The sequence below is a fragment of the Strigops habroptila genome, chromosome 6 (assembly GCF_004027225.2).
Source record: "Strigops habroptila isolate Jane chromosome 6, bStrHab1.2.pri, whole genome shotgun sequence".
In the NCBI taxonomy this organism is placed as follows: Eukaryota; Metazoa; Chordata; class Aves; order Psittaciformes; family Psittacidae; genus Strigops; species Strigops habroptila.
In genome coordinates, this window is record NC_044282.2 from 5,601,172 (window position 1) to 5,623,469 (window position 22,298).

At 38.7% G+C, this 22,298-nt stretch overlaps 1 protein-coding gene and 1 long non-coding RNA gene across 2 annotated transcripts in view; one reads left to right on the forward strand and one right to left on the reverse strand.

Annotated features, from left to right (window-relative positions):
• The first annotated feature begins 652 nt into the window (after positions 1-652).
• On the forward strand, positions 653-15,787 carry LOC115609818. Its single transcript, XR_003991996.1, has 3 exons — positions 653-663; positions 1,571-1,575; positions 15,595-15,787. It is a non-coding gene; the product is annotated as an uncharacterized LOC115609818 (long non-coding RNA).
• Positions 15,788-16,745: 958 nt separating this feature from the next.
• TMEM200A (transmembrane protein 200A) overlaps positions 16,746-22,298 on the reverse strand; it is a 56,264-nt gene continuing 50,711 nt past the window's right edge. Inside the window, exon 2 of the mRNA XM_030490691.1 lies at positions 16,746-19,913. Coding sequence (XP_030346551.1) covers positions 18,422-19,897 — 1,476 coding nt within the window. The 5' untranslated portion in view covers positions 19,898-19,913 and the 3' untranslated portion in view covers positions 16,746-18,421. The remainder of the gene's footprint in view (positions 19,914-22,298) is intronic.

Sequence of the window (22,298 nt, forward strand, 5' to 3'; positions counted from 1 at the left end):
AGCATCTTAACCAAGGTTTCTTCCACTTTTCGTTTTTTTTAATCATATGTAAAAGAATTTTTGAGTTCGTATAAGTAAAAGACAAAAAGAGAAGGCAAACTTCCCAGCAAACCCCAGCTTTCTGCCATTGAGAAATGCCAAACAGCTGGGCAGGAAAGAAACACATCCTCCTAGCACAATAGACTCAGTAGCAAGTAGCAAAAGTGGGTGACAATTTTACGCTCTTCATGCCCAATGTTTGGATGTATGTGAAGTGCATCAAGCTCATGCTACCTCTGACTTGCATGTAAAGATATAAGACCATGCTCTTACCTAGATGGTTGCACCAGGCTATAACATTGGTCATGTACAGACCAAACAAATTCTTGCAGAGGAGAAGAAGTGTCATTAATACTGCCTTTACTATACACAGGCATCCCAGCTAAAGAGTCAGAGGAAATCTTCCCACCTGCTTTTGCAGAGCTTATGCTCAAATTCTGAAGCACAGTTTAAACAGCCAAATCTGACCAAAAGCTAATTCTTTTATAGTATTTAGGTACTTGTCTCCCATTTCTACCTTAAAAAAAATCTACAGTGAACAGCGTAAATTTGGCTTCACCCATATACAGGCAATTTTGCTTCTTGCACTTAGATGACATCAGATCTGCAGGCACATTTCCAGTGGTATGTCTGTAATTTCCAGCTGTATTACCAGAGGCTTAATCCTGCAGAAAGGCTTCTGATAAAAAATGATGATAACATTGAAAAGATTCCATTGCAGTTCTGCTGTAGAACTTGCACATCAAATGTCTTTCCATGGGCTAAGAACAGACCTTCGGCCTCTGCTGGGAATAACAGAAGTATAGCCCCAAGTCTTTGTCTTACCAGCATAAATTTTTGTGTCAAGCCACTAAAATTCTCATGTTCACAGAGGTTGCTGAAGCAGTACAAAACATTCCTTGATTTGAGAAAACACAGAGAAAGAGAGAAATAACACATTTTTTTCTTGGTGCTTGAGATTAGTGGCTAGGATACTATAAGTGCTGCCTAGACATGGTTAGGAAAATTGGCAAATAGGGTCAGCAATCAGATAGCAGATCAGCTATCTATAAGGTCTCTGATCTAATATATAGCTAATCTATATGGTCTCTGATAGAGAAACAAACACTGAAGAACAGCAGTGAGAGGGAGCCTTTGAGAAAGGAACCCAGCAGCTTCATTCCCAGAAGGTAGAAATGCAATTCACCACAGCAATGGCTGATCAATGCTATCAGTCAGCTAATTGCATTGTTCCTTACCCAGATCTCAAAGGTGGCCTTTTACATAGACTTCTGCCTTGACTGACAGGCTGAAGCTGGTTTCTCCCTTGAATTTTTTAGGACCTCACCAGAATTCCTCACTTGCCTCAGTAATGAGAACAAGATGTCAAAAGTATGCATACACTTAACAGAAAACAACTGTCTCTTTTAGTTGGTTAAAGCATTTCTTCCTCTTCACCTTTTAATCTTCTTTTAATTTAAAAAAAAGTAATTATGCCTCACACTTATTCTTATGACTTTGCTTCTCCAGCCTACAGGAGAATCAGCCCCAGGGGAGGTTTGCAGGGAACACCTGCAGGGAATCAGCTTATAGGGAACACTGTCCTGGGAGGGGTTTGCCTCTGGTCCTGCAAGAGCATATGAGCCCTACAGGGTTCTGCCATGCAGGAAAGCAGCCCCTGTTTGTGCTTTGGGATGTGTTTGCTGCTACACTCCCCAAATAAGGACAGTAGCCTTCTTCTGTAAATGGTGCTTTCTTGCATTCTGTATTTGCAGGGGAAATCAAAATACAATTTCACTTATCCTGCAAATTATGCTTCTTACATAAGAAGCATCCTTTCCAATGTCGGTTGCCCCAAGAGTCAGCACATACCTAATCGTCTCTGCCCCAGGGTCTCTCAACTATTTTTACCATCTCTGTGATGTCTCTGCGTGGCGTTGTTTTCCCTGTCCACGGGTGGTTGAAGGCCCTGCTGCAGCCTGCAAGGCAGGATGGCACTCTGAGTGGGCAAGAATGTATATTTAGCCATCAAGCAGCAGTTGTTTTGGAGCCACTCTGTCTATCAAGTGAAAAGGAGAACCAGGTTTCAGGGCAGTGTAGACATAAATGGCAATGAATACATCTATTTAAGGGTGCTTACTCCACTCGCATCAGCCTGCAGCCACCAGCACCAGCTGAAGCAGACAGTTGACTTGTGAGCTAGGAGAGAAGCTGAACAGAGCTCCTTGTTTCCTCAGAATGTGTCCCCTTTGCAGGCTGGCAAGCATGTATATATTTGGTGTGTACATCAAGAAGCCTCCAAGGGTCACATGCCTGGTCCCAGGCAGATTTACCCCACAAAATGTTATGGGCATATGACTCCACAGGATCCTTGCAGGTTCCTGCATACGAGGTAGCATCAAAACAAATACTGAGCCACCTTGTTTGAAAATCTGGTGAGCCATGGGTCTATAGACACTTAAATATTTCTTCTGATCTTTGGAGTCATGCAGACAGACCTACACATGGGAGGAGAATGCTATTCCCTTTTCCCAACTCACAAGTCAAATGACCCCTTTTCATATTGCTTTGTTTTAAAAAGATGTTCAATAAATAAGGGATCAAGAAGCCAAAGAAAGAGAATGAGAAAACATTAGACATATAGGAAATACTCAGCTTTCACCTTTTTCTGTTCACCAGCTCTGTGTTTTAATCTGGGACTCACTGAATTAAACAGTTCTTAGTATAGGTCTTAGTCCTGCCAAATTCTGTCATCAGCCACTTTAGAGTAAAGAGCCAGATCACTCTGAAATCAAATCCTGAAATAAATAGTGTCATGAAAAACACCACTTTTTTTTCCTATCTCTACACAAAAGCACAGAAAATACATTTTTAAATGAGATTTCTCTTTTCTGCTCTCTCTTCCATATTATCTTGTAAGGACACTAAAGGGAAAAAAAAAAAAAAGCAAGAACTGGGGAAAAAGCTGTTACAGGAGGAATATCTCCACATACACCTGCAGTTGTGTGGTTTATTCAGGGGTTACAAACTCATCCACCCAGTTAGACATTATGAATCCCACTTGTCAGCTCCATATGCAGCCACAAGAGAGATTCAGACTCACCTTTTCCACATCACATGAACATGTATGTTTTCTGCAGGAGCACACAGCTTTACAAGGAGTTCCCTGTCTCCGCAAGGAGCTAATCTCCCAAAACTGAGCACTTCTACCTAGCCCAAATTCACTCCAGGCTGAGGTCTTCAAAACTGGGCTAAGTCCAAAAAAAAAAATCAAGAGCCTCCCTTTAAAAATTCTCAGATATTTTACAAATCTCTTCTTAAATTTAAATTTTTGTTTAAAACTTAAAGTTTTAAGGTTTCTCTAGAACTTAAAGTTTTTGCAGGACAGAAGGTAAAGAATGGAGGGGTTGTCAAGGGTTTGTTTTCCCCTCCAGTGAGAAGATATGCTCCCACAAACAGCAAGAAAATTAGTCTCCAAATACGGCAAGATTTACAATAAATCATTTGGCAATATGGTAAGACCAGCTACAGCAGACAGTTATTTGGTTCCTGCTGTTTTCCAGGACTCTTTCCAGCGGCCCTCAACCCCCCTCTTCCCAAAATACACAATTCTCAACTCGATACTGGGTCGTTGTCTTTGACAGAGACCCTTGAGCTCTGTGATGGGCCAGCTTATCCCGCTTCTGTGGAGAGCCACCCCCCTGACAGCTTTCTTGCTTGCTCAGCAAGCTGTCCAGTTTATTGTCACCAGACTCCTACCCGATTCATAATCTAGGGCAGCTGAGACCTCAGGCTCTTCTGCTATCTCTGGGCTTGAAATTGCCTGCTGACACTGATTTATTTGCAGGCTAAGCTTCTGCAGTGATCTGTTGTATCTTTGCTGATTCTCCGAGCTTACTGCCTGGCTGGGGCAACCATAGCTCTGCGGCTTGGGTTTGGATGCAGAACCAGAACGACAGCACGCAGACCTTCGGCTCTCTCAAGTTCAGGAAACATTAGGCAAACTGGGAGGTGGGTGGTCTCCTCTATGCAAGACTTTGAGGCAAATCAAACCATAATTATTTGCAAAAATATGCCCATCAGACACTCCTTACTTAAAGCCCATTTCTCGGTGTCCAAAGCATAGGTGCAGTTGTTGCTGATGTTTGTCACTGAGCTTCAGGGACACAAGGGCCAGGAGGAGGGCTATCTACCTTCCTTTTTTCTCCTCAGTTGCCTGTTATCTCTCTTGAGAGATACCACCTACCTCTAAGTGAAAAAAATAGACATTTTCTCCCGTCAGTCAATCTGTTAATTATTCCATTACTTCTGATCCTTTCTGGCAATTTTCCCTCCATTTTTCTCGGCACTCTCCCAGCAAAACAAGCTTCTTGCTTCTCAGCTGGCTGCCACAGCACTTCATGGCTAGCTCCATTTGTCACCTGCTATGGCAGTTATAGAAAAATGTGTATTAACTAAGCAAATGTATCAGCTGAAGTATAGAAGGGGATGTGAGAGACCAGAGGAGTGCAGCTCCTGTGCCCATTCAAAAAGAAAAAAAAAAGAAAAATAATGCTAAGCATTCCTTTATTTAATAGCTTTGTGTGGAAGTAAAAATGAGAATTCACCTCCATTCTTTTCTCTTTCAAAATAAGCATCTTCACAGAAGCTTTGAGCATAGGAAATCTGTAGCCTGAGGCTTGTGATCTCACTGTTGAAAGATGCAGGCTATGAAGGATAAGCAGAGATCCTGCAACAGAGTTAGAACGATGTAGGATAAAAAATTAACTTAGCTGTTATTGCAGTGGAAAGGCTGCAGGAAAGAAACAGTCTGCAGAGGTATGAAGAAGACCACAAATATTAGAAGTAGAATGGAAACCCTAGTATATGCAAAAGTAATGCTGGGATGTGAAGTCCACTATATAATAGGAAGTAATGTTGGTTATGGACACCAAACCTTCTTTTTCCACCCTTGTTTTGAGTCTGTATGTGGGTGAAATGAGGATATTTTCAATGTGAAAAGGTTTAATGGAGAAAACAGAGTGAAGTGGATGTACACTCTTCACTGCATGAAGGAGCATGTCAGGCACACTGCTCCGACTGAGTTTTCTGCCACGACCCTGATTTTGTTGCATTCCCTTAAGCACTCAGTAAATCCCTTCTCCCGGTGAGCAACTAAAGATGCTGCTCTGTACCTGTTGAAAACAGACACAGTTTGAAAAGGACTGACAAAATCAGGAGAAAAAGTCAGTTAATTTAAGGGTAGAAATTGGAATGGCAAGGGGCTGAAATAGGAAAGATTTAGACAGTCTACTGGGCAAAATGATTCTTCCTCATTTTCTTATCTGTTAAAGCCAACAGTCACTGTGACAGGAAATATGGAGTAGTGACAGGGCTAAGAGAAAAAGCAATATAAACCCCAATTCCTACCAATAGAAAATTGAATTTCTATTACTATAACCAGTTAAACTTCTGCTATATCCAACCACATACATACTGTGGATGTTCATATACTTTCCAATATGTTATTTATGTTCCTTGGAGAAAGCAAATGTTGTTTTCCTTTTAGATAACATTACAGCAGTTATATATGTCCTTTGTCAGTATTACTTGTGTAGGAGAAAAAACAGATGGTTCCTTCATACTGAAAAAGGCAAGTACTACATTCTGAGCCTTAGGATAATGCCCACAGGCTTGAGTAACAGAATAATCCTGAAGGAAATTATTGTAAATTAAGCTATGCTGATTCAAAGAGAGAGAGTTCCACAAGTTCAGTGGAAATTTAATGATAATTTCTAGGTCTGGATCCTGCTACTCCTGTTGTTGATTGCCTTTTCTGATACTATTCCACTTTTCCCATGTTACTAGCTCAAAGTCCAGAAACTAACATTTTTATCAATTCTACTAGACACTAAACGTCATTTTAGAATAGCTGAATCATTTGTAGTATCAGCTACCAGATTTGCTGGAGATACGGCTGACTACATGAAGATCTTATCCAATACTGACACAAACCTTATTATGAAAAAAAAAGCTTCTTTTACCTTGGCAAAGTTCCCAATGTACCTAATGTTCCTAAGATAATGAAATGTTATTACCCCTTACAGTTTAGCAGCATATATGAGATAAATAAGGGGTCTTCAATCTGATTTAGATGCTTTCTTTTCACAATGACATTTTTGCTAATTTTAGTTATTTACTTTATTTTCCTACTGTTCCTACTACTATTTCCTACTGTTATCTACTACTAAAGATTCTATTAAAAGAAATAGAACACTTCAGTACTCTTTATATTCTTGAGAGGCTTTCTTTTAAATAAAGCAGATGCCTATTGATGAACAGATATGGAACAGCCTACACTTTCATGAAGAGATACTGCCATTCTAAATCTTCTGACCAGATCCAAAAACCTAACACACAATATATATTTTAGGCAGTTGTATGCAGCAAACAATTGGCCAGGACACATTTCTTTAACAGCTTCTGTTCTATAAATAAAAAAAGGAGAAATATCCTTATTTCAAAGTTGTCCATATAATTTATCCACTCTCTAAAATGGCATGCATCTAATTCTGTCAGCTGGTGATATTTATGTCTTTCCACTATATCAAATCTATTCAGAGTTCATTCAACATTGTGGGTTTTGACAAGAGGCAAGAGAGTCTTTCAAAACGATGTGCATTCAATTTCTACAAGTTCTTTGACGGAGCTTCATCACAGAGAAGCTGGGTTTGAAAGTTACTAAATTTTTATTCCTGTATGACATTATTTTCTTCTACACTCCTGAAAAAATAAGACAAAAGACTACACGACCTTAAGGGGAGAAAGAAGAAAGACAATGATAACAGGACCAAGTTTGTCCTCTAAGTGTCTATAGGTTTAAATTTACGTATAACTTACAATTTTATGCTAGCAGACATAGTTACTCATGAAGGAAGAAAGCCATCTATAGACAGTAAAAGCAAAGCACTTCTCTAAACCAGTCTCTGGGCTGCTTAGGAGAATATTCAGGTAAATATTTTTGCAGGTTATAGTTGAGCTGAGCTTTCTGAATGCCTAGAAATGAACCGTCATCCTTCCCATAGCACTCAACCTGGATGACCTTAAGTAGGTGCAGAGAATCTATCAACTTCAGCAGATTTAATTTCCCCTCTCAAGAAAACCAGTATCCTCTTCACATCTTGCTGTGCTGAGGCTCTAAATAACTCAAATCCTTTTGCCTCCCATTGTATGCGCTTGTTTATGCTGAACCTATATTTTATGAAATAGAGAAGCTTTTCTTACACAGATAACATGAAGAAATCCAAAGTGAATGAAAGGTAGTATTTCTCTTCTGCAGATACTGATTTGAAAAATAAGGTCAGCTGAACTGTGGACATGATCTGTGTATGTGTTTGCCAGGAGTACTCATGCATTGCTTATCCTGGCACCTGTGGTGAAAGCATTGATATTATCAAAAGCAGATGTGAATAACATCCTTGCAAATAATGTTACCTATGATTAATTATTTGTTCAGTTCAGTGAAAACCAGTCTTTCTTTCCCCAGGCCAAATTTATAGCCATGATCCAGGCTAGTGTATTGCATGTCACGAAGTTTGTCAAGTCACCTACCTAGACCGCTTCAGGTGAAGCTGATACCTCCTCCTTACCTGATATTTTGCATCTGCAGATCACACTTGAAAACAAGGACTATGCCTGAGGCTTAGGTGGCTATTTCCTATATAAATTCAAATTTTTATGTTGCAAATTGTTCTATTACAATATGGGAGCATTTAAATGCCTTTCAAGCTGCAAAAGCCTAAATATGCAAAGATTGGTATCAGCATATCTGAAAATACAGAGCTTCTTTACCGTTAAACAGATTCCTGATATCAGGGAAGGGAAGAAGAGAAATCAGAAAGGGTGTGCAATTACACAGAATGTAATGTTCATGTTAATCAGTATTAACTCTGCAAGAACTCTTAGCCCCTGACCTTCTCAGAGACCTGCCTCAAAGAGGCTGCAAATCTCTGCCACAGAGTCCAGTAGCCCTTACTGGTTTCAAGTCAGCACACAAGTTTCAGGGTATCAAAAGGAAATAGTGAAGACGGGCTGAGAAAGTTGGGGCTGTTCAGCCTGGAGAAGAGAAGCTGCATGGAGACCTCACAGCAGCCTTCCAGTACCTATCTGAAGGGGGCCTACAAGGACGCTGGAGAGGGACTCTTCATTAGGGACTGTAGTGATAGGACAAGGGGTAATGGGTTCAAACTTAATCGGGGAAAGTTTAGATCAGATATAAGGAAGAAGTTCTTTAGTGTGAGGGTGGTGAGGCACTGGAACAGGCTGCCCAAAGAAGTGGTAAATGCTCCATGAATGGCAGTGTTCAGGGCCAGGTTGGACAGAGCCTTGGGTGACATGGTCTAGGGTGAGGCATCCCTGCCCATGGCAGGGGGGTTGGAACTAGGTGATCTTAAGGTCCTTTTGAACCCTAACCATTCTATGATTCTATGATTGATTCTCCCATGGGGAATGTGGAAACATGCATCTTAATAATGCTTTATACTACATGTTAAGGGTGTCATTTCTTCTTAAGGAATTCCTTCATAAGGTTTTTTTGGTTTTGTTAATAGTGTATGATAACAGCACAAGTGTGTTTATAATGGACTACTCAAGTCTGCTGTCAGCAGCAGATCGCTTTGTGATTCAGTGCATTAACTTTTTTTTCCCTGGGGTTCTCCAATAATGATAACAGCAGAGACATCACCTTACTTTTTAAAAATCAGAGAATTTGATAACATGGTAGCCTGAATCCTTTAAGGATCAATTTGGTGATATATTAGTCTGCATCTTCACAGACTCATTTTGGCAACCTAGCCTTTTTTTTTTTTTATGGTTCTTTAATCTCATTAATAATTTTCTCACTTTTCTAAGTCTTTGTTTAATGATTTATATTGCATTTACTTCCACTGAGGTAGGAATGGATGAAGGCAACCCAGCATTTTAGACACAGGCATTTTCCTCTCCCCATCCACTTTGCACCATGCTGTTTACCTCTGCTGAGCAACAAAAGCAGAATGCTCTGAAGTAGATCAGCTTCCAGTTCCAATAAAAAATGTTGTGTGTATATACATATATACATATGTATGTAAAACTGCATATGCATATATGATCTAGCGCATGATTCAAATAATTTAATTTAAAAAATAAGCCTTTCCAACTGTTCTGGAAATCAGTAAGACACAGAAGGGCTCAGGGGTGCATTTTTTTCCATCTGTCTTAGGTTTGGAAAGCTACTTATAACATCAACTAATTATGATCTAAAGACCTCAGAGGAGAAAGTAAATGACTGTTATAAACACCGAGTCATTAAAAAGCACCCATGCCTACCTTTAGAAACAGAACAGAAGCTGAATTAAACAACTTACCAACAATACAGATCAAGCAAACTTTGCTCTTTTCTCTTTTCAGGAATGGATTTTGATTTCACTAGATGGTGTGCCCATTCATATGCAATCACCAAGAAACTGGATGCTTGAAAGATGACAAGAGTAAATAGAGACCAAAAACCATAGACAGGTTTTACATAGACTCAGAGGGATTCATTACCAGAATGGATACTAGAATCTGCAGATAGTCCATTATGTTTCTCTAGAAGCCATTAGATATAGTGGTGTCCAAAATCACAATTCATCTGAGTCACTACGATATTATGAAGAGAGGGTGAGGGTCACAATCAGCCAAAACCAACCTGCTGCCATGGCAGCCTGGCTCCTCCTCTGCGCTTACACAGGTAAGTCTTCAAGCAGACCAGCTCTCTGATCCAGCTGAAATCTCTGAAGCAGCCTACCTCTGTGATCCAGTACCTTTTTGCTACTGCTGGTTGCTGCAACAAGTTGTTGCTGCTGCAGCTCGTTTTGCTGAGGGCTTTTTTTTCTCAGTTCCTGACTTGGTTGACCACAGCTGCTAAAGGAGTAGGGGGAAAGGGTGGGAAGAAGGAAAGGAGTGGCAATCTGTCCCTTACGTTGTCAGAGAAGATCTTAGATCAGTCATGAGACTAGAGACTAAAGCATCACTGTATAGGTGCGACTGTAAACATCAGAGAGTGCTTAATGACTTCCAGGAATGCCCTAACCTGTCCTACCTGCAAAAGGAAAATGCAGAGTAAAATAAAGTATTAAGGAAAGGAATGAAAACTTTGCAAAACTGCCAGTCTGGATAACAATGAGATAGGTATCAATGTTAAAAGAATAAAAACATTTATTCAAAAAGACAGTAGACAAGAAACAGGTATATTTTCTCCCTTACAAGAATGACCAGGAGTATCTTCTATGACAATAAGCAAGAATCCTCCATTTCAGTGTTAGTTATAAGGCATAAAGATTTAGAAAGTATAGTTTAATGAGAATCTAATGTCCATTTTATTAATTCAAAAGCCCTCCTAATCTCTGTACTCACCTGACTCCTCTACACAAGCATCAAAGGGTAGTGCTATTAATTAAGTTATAATCCTCTTCCTAGTTGACATAAAGATAATAAAGAACACTTGTTTGCTGGAGATGATAATAAAATATCCTCACTTTGTATATCAGTGCTTCCTGTTCTTGAAAACTATAATGAATTCTCTATAGGTGCAAGATGAGTTTAAATATATTATAGCCTCTGTGTGATAGCAGCTGATCTTCTCCATATTATTCATTCACATATTTTTATCTGAATCCACTGAGATCCTTGAAAAACTAGTGACTGCAATAAGACAGTAACCACAACAAATTGGAGCAATATTCCTTCGAGGTGGAATAGAATATGTCTAAATTGATAATTATTTCTGAAAAATGCTACGAAATGCACCCTGGAAAGAGTTACGTGAAGTGCTTTTGTACGGTGATCATTTCAAAACTGCACTCAGTCTTCTCAGTGAAGGCAGCACAGATATACATGTTCAACAGCTAGACTGAAAAATGAAATTTTGGGATTACACTGAGGAAACTATAGAGGTTAATGCTGAAAACCATATATTCCATTAAATCTTTTCCATTAAGTCTACATAACAATGTTGGATACTCATCATCTTGGATGACACTCAGTCATCTTGGATACTGAGTTTCGGCTCACTTTTCAGAATTATATTGCACAAATATTTAAGAGCTCCAGACAGTCAAGTTAAGTAGCTAGAAGGCACAGGAATATTTTTCTTTTGTGACAATTGAATTAAAAAGCAGCAGTATATTGATGATTGCTAACCAAGTTAAGTATTGTCTTTAACTTGAATTTTTACCTTTGCCTTGTAGGAAACTTAATTTCCCAGAGAAAAAGGCTGTGAACAAATGGTGGTTGTGACAACTAGGCAGAAGAGCCAACAGATGTCTACCACAAACAATTGCTGTAGCAAATACTGATAGGCTTTTGTAAAGCACCTGCTGTGCCATAGACAAGATGCTCCTAGAAACATAAGAGCTCGTGAGCTGATCCAATGTACATTAAACAAAAAGGATAAATTACAGTGGGACTCCAAGTAAAGTGTTGATTTCAGCTGAACAAATTTTGATAATTTCAGGAGAAAAGTAGTTATTGAAATCAGCCAGCCGAGAAGGCTGGTGATTTGACTCTCAGGTAAGGCAGAACATTTTTCAAACCAAGTGCACACAAATGTGTACCTTGACTATAGGAAGCTTCTGGAGATAATTCCAGGCCCAGCTGGTTAATGACAGTATCACCAAAGCAAAATAAATTAAAAAAAACCCAACCAAGCAAACAAACAAACCAAACCCACCAAAAACCATAAGGGAGGAAACATAGTGGGGAAATGTATGTTCAGCCACCCTTTAACCCATTTTAAAAATAAACAGCTCCCCCCAAACCACTAGAAGTGACAGGTTAATTCTAGATTAAGCCTATACATTAAGTGAATACTTTGCCTCAGCTTGGTTAACTATATTAGAAACACATGAAAGGCAAGGTGACAGTAGGACAAAAAAATCTGGAAATAGGAGATAGGAAAGTGTGGAAACTGGAAGAAAGTACGTGTGAAAATGGAAGCTGTGTAAATCCTCACCTGTGAGAAAGCTAAATTCAAGCCCTGAATGCTCTCCTGGTTTGGGGGCACATAATCTCTGCCATGGTAGCCTGAAAAAATGGCATGTGAAATACATTGTAGCAAGGAATTTCAATAAATCTACTGAGTTGACAGAGAGAGAAGGCAATGAGTATTAAAAGTAGTAATCATAGAATCATAGAATCATAGAATCATAGAATCGTAAGGGTTGGAAAGGACCTTAAGATCACCTAGTTCCAACCCCCCTGCCATGGGCAGGGACACCTTGCCCTAAACCATGTGGCTCAAGGCTCTGTCCAATCTTTTAAACTGTACTTATGAAATGGCAGAAGAAAGGAAAGGAGGAATTATCTGTTCACTTCCAAAACTGTCAGTAAGATCTGGGTAGTATGGAAGGCTTCAGAAAAAGTAATTTCAAGGTACTAAAGACAAGAATGAAAATGGGAAACAGGATAAGATGCTGAGTAGAAGCGCTAAAGATAGATCATACCACACTGAACTATCTTTTTGAAATAACTTTCTAGGCAAAATATGCAGTAGATCTCATCTGCTCTAACTTCAGTGAAGCATTTCATACAGTGGCACATGCGAAATTATTAGCGAACATGAAGAAGAGAATTAGAAGGAAAATATGCTGAGTCTTAACCAACAAATGAGGAGGTGACAAGTTAGGCTGGTAGGGGATGTGTAAGGCATGGGGACATTATTAGTGGAGTTTTTCAATGATCTTAGAATAATCTTACCAAATGGCATTTATTATCAGATTTAAGAAAAATATACATTTGTGCTGTTAACAGTACTCAGAACTCACTAAGAGTGCTGCTAAACAGTTTTTTCCAGGTTAGTACTGTTCCTTTGAAACAAATCTCCAAGTTAGCTTCACATACAACTCTTCAGTTCATGTCAAGAAGCAATCTCATAGCACACAGTCAACTCCTTTCAGAAGGAGATAAATGGGGAGATGTCCTTCAGGAGCATATAACATGTTCCAGTTGCAAATGGATGTTCAGTCCAACCAGCCCAGGTAAGAGCTAGTCAAGTGAACCCTCTGAAATGCAACCAGTATGGACAACGAGTCCTTGGTACCAAGCACAGACCTACTCCTCTTGGGCTGCACTGATTGCCCATACAGCCTGAGTAGGTAAGTGTTACCAATATAAAAGAGACCAAAGAAGGAAAACTGAAATCGCTTACTGGGCTGGAATGCAATGGAATTTCATATTAAAAGTGAAAAAAGTGAAAAAACATGCAATTAGAGGCCAAAACAAATGACATCTTGCCTACAAAGTAGGAATATATTCTTAAAACAAAAAGATCTAATTGCTAAACCGGTTGTACAGTGAAACACAGGGTAACTCTGAACAACCAGAATTCCTTTAAAATAAGAAAAACACCCCCCCAGAAATATCAATATATTTACCATAGATATCAGGTTATTCCTGATCTCCTATTTTTAATAGGAGAGCAGTTGGCTGTGGCAATAAAATTAGAATCCTGATAAGAATTTCCAGCTGATAGGGGAAATATATTTATTGGCAACTCATACTTCATCTGCAGTAGTTTGTAAAAACAATATTGGTATTAGGGCTTAGTGGGATTCCAAAATGGCTTACCTGTTTCTGTGAATGCCATTCTGAATAATTACACTAGCTGGAATAAAATCTGATAAGGGACAAGAATGATTCTATGGTGCTTCCTATGAACAATTCATAGTGATTGTAAATTATTCTCCTCTAAAGCATTATCTACCTGAATCAGAACCAAGACAACAGATTAGACATACAGCTTTTTCTTTAATACAGTGGGTTCTTACATTTCAGTTTCAACAAACTGTTCTAAAATAGAAGTATTGTAACTATTAGATTTCCATTCTCTAAGAGACTCAGGGTTGTAATTCTGCCAACTGTTGTTCAGACAAGTAACACTATTAAAACCCAGGCTTTACTGAATGTGTAATATACTCCAGTGAGCTTAATTTGAAATACCGGGTCCTAAAATACGAAACATCGCCACACATAGAACATTGATGCAAAAGTTAACAAATGTGACCTGAAAGTTAAACATGTGGTAGCTGTGATAATTACAATTAATTTGCTCCTGAGTTTAATATGAAAAGGTTTTAAACAAAGGGCATGAACTTGCCCTTCAGTGCTAAATCATACTAATTGAAGCACTCCTACATCGTAATAGACCATTTATTCCATTTGCATTCTCATATATACCTGCACAGAGTCTTGCTAAAGGATTTCTACTTGCTCATCATGCTGTATTTGGTAGAACAATTAACAAAAAAAAAAGTAGTGCTGGGAAGATGAAGGCAGAAGTTCCTGGTAAGGATCAAAAAAAGACTCATGAAAGAACTTGAGAGAGAAAGACTAAAGCAATCCAGAAACTCTACATGCTGCCTGAAAAGCTTTTCAGAGAGAAAGCTGTTGCTGTAGGTTTAAACTATTACCCAAATTTCACTCAGCAAAAACCAAAGGACCAGTAATACTGTATTTTAAGGATAAGTAAAATCAGCTCTAGGTCCAAGAATGGCACTCTGATAGGCTTGCAAAAAAATACAGCCTCAAAAATTCTGCTCAGTTGTAATGTTAAATTTCACTTTCTTTCAAAACCAGACTGGTGGTGCCAGCTCGCCTTCCCATTCTTTATAGTAAACGGGGCTCCCCAGAGGAGTACTCAAAGTATTAGCCTGGCAAGAATCCCGTCCCTGTTTCAAGAATTTTATCCAGCAACCATTTCATGCAAAATATAGAAACAATCCCCCAAGCGACAACGTAACCCAGCATTTCTGCTCTATCACTGCAGCGTCATGCTCTTCATTTCCTGATGAAACTTGCCCAATAAACGTGCAGAGGGAAACAGCTCTGCCCAGGAAGGAGGGACAGACCTTAACATCAGTCTAATACATAGGTAGTGGTTAAGATGCTTACCTGAAAGGTATTTTTTTAATTAGTCTTAGGCAGCGGAAGGAGCAAACTCATTGCTTGCACAATCTAAATTATTTCTTTTTGGAGTTATTACATACAAAGTATGCAGTATTGTAACATTTCCTCTGGCTAGATCTAACGTTTAGCTTCTCATTCCAACAAAAGGCTTGTGGTTGTGACCATACAATTATGTTGTTTGATGATAAAACTAGTTTAGAAGTTCCTGTCTTTGGCTTATTTTTCACCCTGCATTTCTACCAGAGCAATTCATTGTGGGGCTGCACAGAGCATTGATAACAGAAATTATATTAAAAAGAAAAAAATCTGTGAACTGAATCAGCAACAGATTGAATATAATATGGGTGCCCTAAAGATACAATTTAAGACATGTTTTTGTCTTCACCAGTTTCTTACTTGCCAACTGTACATGGCTCCCATTTTAGCCACTGTAAGGTTCCTAACTCTCCCCGTGTACTACAAATGGTTCAGACATCTTTGCCCTACCGCAGTTTCTGATTTCTGTGTATGAAGACTGGTGTTCAGGCCTTTTAAATGTCTGCAAGTTTTCCTGACTAGCTTGAGCTGGAACTACCAAAGGAATATGGAAGGATGCGATGTCCTACATTACCATAGAGGGAGGGGATCCTTTCCCTCTACACGGCACTGGTGAGGCCACACCTGGAGTGCTGGGTCCAGTTCTGGGTTCCTCAGTACAAGAGAAACATGGACACACTGGAGACACATCAGTGAGGGGCCACAAATATGGTGATGGGACTGGAGCATCTCTCCTCTGAGGAAAGGCTAAGAGAGCTGGGAGCACTGCTTAGCCTGGAGAAGAGAAGGCTTAGAGGGGTCTTATCACTCTATATAAATACCCAAAGGAGGATGCAAAAAAAGAAGCCAAGCTCTGAACAGAGCCTGGTGCCCAGTGACAGGACACAAAGCAGTTGGCACAAGCTGGAACACAGGAGGGTCCCTCTGAACATCAGATAACACTCTTTTACTGTGAGGGTGACCGAACACTGGCACAGGTCACCCAGGGACGTTGTGGGGTTTCCCTCCTTGGAGTTATTCAGAAACCACCTGGACACAGTCCTGGTCAACCAGCTCCAGGTGGCCCTGCTTCAGCAGGGGGTCGGACAAGATGACATCCAGACATCCCTTCCAACAGCAACCATCTTGTGATTATCTGAACGAAATATTCCATTTTGGGGTAATCTGGAAATGTTTTTGCCTGTCAGCCATTGAGTTTCTCTGTATGGTGTTATTTTGATTTCTTGCTTTAAGTCAGTAGCTTTACTTTGGTAAAGTGGGTAATTTTTTCCAAAGTGAGTATATTTTTCAGTAACGAGTATCTATGTTGAAATTAAAAGCTCATGCCCTGCTATGCTTACAAAAGGACCACTATTCCCACATATGATGGTACCCAAAAAACAGTCTTTTAAGCTATGATTTAATGTAGCTATTAGGAAAATAGAAGCTTACATCATTCATGTCTTTAATAGTTTTTTCCATTTTTTTAAGATACTTACTGCCAAATTAAAAAGAACAGGATGTTCTTTTTATAAAAAATTTCCTTATATCAAAACCACATTTCCCATTACATGAGGAAAAAACATCCAAGCCTTTACATCTATAGGGATGTCATTGAAATCAATTAGTCACAGGCAAATATCTAGTGGCAAGAAAGTATATTAAGCACAATGCCATACACAATGTTATGATACCTAATTATACTTTGGTATGGAAGATTTGAAAGCATAGAGGAAAAATAGGTCTTACAACTGATCTATGTAGATAGACATTTTATTTCAAAAAATAGCAAATGTCTTAAGAACACAAACCAGAAAGTTATTAAAAGCTTCATAGCAAAATATTTAGCCAACTCTGTTACAATATATAGGCTTGAGGTTCTAACAGTTAACACTATGCCTCAATTCACTGAGCGAGTAATGCTCCTGATACATAAACATCACGCAGTTGAAATATGGAGCTTAATATTAAAAAAAAGAGAGGGTATTATCTTTGATCTTCCATAATCAAAGTAATTGAAGAACAACGACATTTTAACAGGTTTTATTCTTTTTGGGAAAAGCCATTAAAAAGAATTCCTGAGTATTTAGGTTAAGTGAAAATATCAAAACCAACCAATTAAGACCAACATCCTGTTAGGTGAGCCTTGCAGCTTGAAGTCACATTCTCTAGCAGGGCTGTCGTGGCATGATTGTGGCCTAAATACCTTAATGAAATACATGAAAACCTTCTGCTATGCACATTCAAATTTTCATTTTCTTTAGCAATACAACTGCCAACTGTGAAGCTTGGTTTGCTGAGAAAAACATTGTTTTAAATGTCACTTCCTTTTGCAAAATCTTGTAATGCAAATTGCCACAGCTAAACCTCCAGTGAACCATCACACCAATTATTAGGTGAAATATAGAAATCAAAATCTAGGCAAAGGTCTTTCATACTATGTTAGTATACATATTGAATTGTATGCTTTGTATCAGTATTTTGAACACAGAGATCTAGCTATTTAACTTCTTGCTATTGTAATGAGAGGCAACATATTCATTTTCCATTATTCTCTTCAGATGCATGTCACAATATAATCTTATTATACACTATGTTTCTAAAATCCTGTTGGCATTCATCATGTTCCTATGATTTTAACTGAATATGTATATTTTGATTTTAAAACTGCTGCCAATCAAAGTGGGTTAGATAACTAATCCCAGAAGAATTTTCAGATTTCTTACTTAATATATGTTTTCCCAGAATTACAGGATTAAATTACAATGGACGTAGAAAGATTATTGTACAAAGCATAGTTAATAATTCACAACACTGGTATTCAACTCGACCAATTACAATGAATTTACAAAAATGGTTTTACTTATACTCACTCTTTTTTATCCACCCACCCCAATATGTAAACAAGTTTCTCACAATGACAATGGCAAGACTGCAGTTACCGAGATGTACCGTATGTAAAAGACAACACCTAGGATATAGGCCTGGATTTGACAATTCCAGGGTGTGCTCCCGCTCACTTCCCATTCTAGACTGCAAGCACTGTTTTCAGACTCTTGCAGTCATTAAATAAACAGAACTTACAGGTAAATGGAGCTTTTTTCCTAATGCAGGCTTCTGGAGTCAAATTGATAAAAGATAGCATGCTTATATAGAACAAAAGGAATAATGACTCGGGGAAAATTAGAATCAGTTGTACCAAAACTCTCTTGAGCAATGATAATGTACAGTATTGCAGCTGTATGTTACTAAGACAAAAAACCTGGCATTACAAAGATGAAGATCTCTGTTCACACAAACCAGTTTTGATGGCCTATTAAGCATTTGGTTAAAAACAGGCTTGTACTAGTGTCACTGAAAAGGAAACACTTGTCAAAATGTTTTTTTAAAAAATACTGGGTGACATCTTCTAAATTGCAATTAAATACTAAAATCTTGTTTCAGAAGTTCCTCGCTTCAGGTTGTTACTCAAAAACTCATCATGTTCAAAACTCAAATTATTATGAGATCTTGATATCATAAGAAGCTTTTCCTTATTAGTAAAGTCTTTCTTGACTGCCGCTTGTGGCACAAGTAACCTATCCATTGGGTCCTCTTTGTTTTCTAGTTTCATATATCCTTTACTGTTGCTCCGATCCAGTCTGGGCCAGCTAGGGTGTTTCCTTTGTTCAGCTTGGACAGTGAGCATAGACGGACCCCTGTCCAAGTCCAGGGACTTGGAATGTGAAGACAGAAGATGCAAAGATGTGTTGGACCCAAACTGTTTCCTGGCAGCACCAGGAGATAAAAGCTTTCCTGTGCTTGGTCCGAGAGTCATAGAAGATTTGAACTGATCAGATGGACTGTCCCCAAAAGAATTGTGTCTTGGCAGCATGGTAGAGGCTGGTCTATACGATTCATTGGTATCAGTTAGTGGAATGGCCAGAGAATCCATCGACAGATTTCTAGACCGACTCCTAGTTATCTCTGAGTCCTCAGTTATGTTGTCTATACTGGGTTCATCAATAACACAGTTATTCAGTTTAATTACTGGCAGTGTGAAAGCACTAATGGAAGATGATACAATGGATTTTGTTTCACACTTTATAGAGCTAGTGTTTTTGTCATCTGAAGCCTTGCTGGAGTGAGGGTAAAGTCCAAAGACTGAACCAGATTGCTCAGCCAGCAGAGGTGGCAGGAGGCTACCAGTGGTCCTGTCTTCATTTAGGGTAGTCTCATCTTCTTCAGCAGAACTATCCATTCTAAAATTACTCTTGAAGCCAGAGAAAGGTGCAACTGTGTTCGCAGCCAGCCGTGAAGCACTCAAGCTCCCGCTGTGCCCAAGTTCTCCTTCCCCCAACAAGGCAGTGAAGGCACCACTCAGCTGCTTTTGTTCCTTGATCCTCAGGGTGTGGATGTCTATTACAGTGGAGTATATGTCTCTCATGTGTATGATTTTTGTTTCCTTGTCACGGTTTTCATGCAGAATGGCATTTGCGCAAATAAAAATGAAGATTCCAATGCCCATAGTAAAAGGGCCCAGCATTTTCATCTTATCCGAGTGCACATGCTGTTCAAAGAAACGAAGTAAAATGCTTCCTTGGCTTCTCAGGACCTGGGTTTCATTTACAGACAGATTATCTTCAGATCCTAAAAGCTGTTCCTTTTGGGGCCAGTATCCAAGGATGGCCATTGCAATTCCAAAGAATGCGATAAGCACTCCCAAAACAAGGAAGAATCCTGATGGAGAATAGAGACGGATTTTTCCCCTGACAATTACTACATCTGCCCTAGGCCGGCATCTAACTGGTTTCTTCTCCTCAGAAGCCGGAGCTGTAGCAAGATTTACATGTTGCTGAGATCTAGCAGAGTCTTGCCTTTTCAAGGCAGCCAGTCCTGTTATGACTCCTCCAGTTGCTATCATAGTTCTATATTGTGCCCTGGGGAGGGGAAAGAAGAACAAAAAGCATAAATATTGAGGCAAGCAGCACTTTGATCTGCAGATATTTCTTGATGATAAAAATACTAGTTTTAAAAAGCTACTATATAAGAGTTAGTGCTCTTACTGGTGATGTATCAGTATGAGAGATGACATACTCAGAAGTCTTAATAGACAATTTACCTCTGGATTGGTCTGCAGCAAAATCAATAATATATTGACCTTCTATGCATTTTAGATAATTTCAGCACTTCAGTAGCTCTTTTAAAATCTTCTTTTAAAAATTTTTAAAAGACTATGAATACAGATCACTCTACATAGGCCCTTTAAGAGATCTTTCCTTAAAGATCTCAGCATATATTAATACATATTTATTCCATCATTTAAAGAAGCTTTTATTAAGCCTATTCAGATCACCTGAATACCACTCTATGTAGTTCAGACTCAGAACCATTTTTGTCTTTCCTAATAAAGCTGATTCTTTTTTATGCATATATAGATTTTTTTTCTCCCCTTCTTGGTTCCTCATGGACTACAACACAAGTAGTTGTAGTCCACAGTTTAGTTTACCAGGTAAGAAATCTTCATAAATTTCAAGTTCATCAATTCAAAGCTTCATCATTTTATAAGGAAAATTATTCATTTTAGACTTAGTTTCATACCTGACTGTCTATTACACAAGAAATATTAACGAGCATGTGTTTAAAAAGAGAAAGACATGTTTGACAGTTTCATATGAGTAAGAGTAATAAACGGAACAACACAGTTGCGGTAATGGGTTCACACTTAAACAGGGGAAGTTTAGGTTAGATATAAGGAAGAAGTTCTTTACTGTGAGGGTGGCAAGGCAGTGGAACAGGCTGACCAAAGAAGTGGTAAATGCTCCATCCCCGGCAGTGTTCAAGGCCAGGTTGGACGGAGCCTTGAAGTGACATGGTCTAGTGTGAGGTGTCCCTGCCCATGGCAGGTGGGTTGGAACTAGATGATCTTAAGGTCCTTTTGAGCCCTAACCATTCTATGATTCTGTGATTCTATAATTGTATTTTATTTCATAAAGCATCTTACAATCAGACTCAAAAATAGTTTCTGAGCTTAATTAATATTAGAATGAATACTAGATAATCTTATAGAGTAAAATTAAGATACTGTAAGCCAGGTATGAAAAAATTATGTTCTCTTCAGTGGCATTACTAGGCTCAGGGATGAAGAAGGCTGACAGTCTACTGCAGAGGAAAAGACTCTCTCAAAGTTGGGGATGGCTTAATAAGCAGACAGAGCTAAAGTTGGACTAGGTGAGTAATGTGAGAAGCTGAAAAGCAGAGGCAAAGCAAGCCAGTGACTGCTTGCAATTTACAGACAGCAATTTTCATCAGATCTTTTAAAATATTTGTATTTTTAAAAAAATCTTGGCAGTGCACCCATGGGAAAAAAACAATTAGATGTATCATGGTATGAGAAACAAACAGACAGATGTATATTGGGACATTATCATAGATTTCCAACACTGCAAGCAGGTGTCACATAAGCATATCTACAAACAGAAATCGATCCAACCCACCCCGTATGAACTTGATTATGAAATTAATAGGGAATTTCCGAAAGGGGCCAAGTGGAAGGACTAATTAAAAAAAAATATATATCCAGTGTTCATTATTATCTGTTCAGCAGCAATTCAGATGACAGACAGAAAAAGTAGCAACCTGAACTCCCTCCATTATTCAAGGACAGAACACTTTCTCCCTCTGTGAGAAACCTTTTTTTATGACGAAAGACCTGAAAAAAGGCCTAGGGTGCTAAATATACAGCATTTTCTGAACTTCTGAAGGAAAGTCATAGCATTATTCCAAAAATCTCTGAAATCTCACTTGTAGTGTCATGTTTCATGTTCTTCTGGAAATTCTCACCCTTTGCAATTCCCTTCCATTTTTATGCTATCATCTGGGCAATTTCCATAGTTTGATGTCAATTAACTTCTTGAATGCTTCATGAAAAGCCTTTTTTTTATGTAACAATTGAAAATCCCCCAAAGAAAGTTATTTGACATTGATAGTCTTTAAAAATTTAAACAAAACTTTCTCGTATGCTGATGTGTTTAAGGGTTTCTGACAAAACAAAAGATCATTATTCTGCAAAGCAATGTTTTGAATCTCTAGACAGAATTAAATAGGACTTGTCCATTAAAAAAGCTGTTGTGTTTTGTCATGACTCAATTAAATGTAATCAGTTTTCTCTATGAAATAAATTAAAATAATTATAGCATATCTTTACTGAAATGAATAATGATTTAGCTATAATCTAGTTTGTTCTTTTCCAAATCCCAGACCGCTGAGGGGGGGAAGGAGTCTCCATATTCATGTGGTATTTTACAGGCACATATCAACTCACC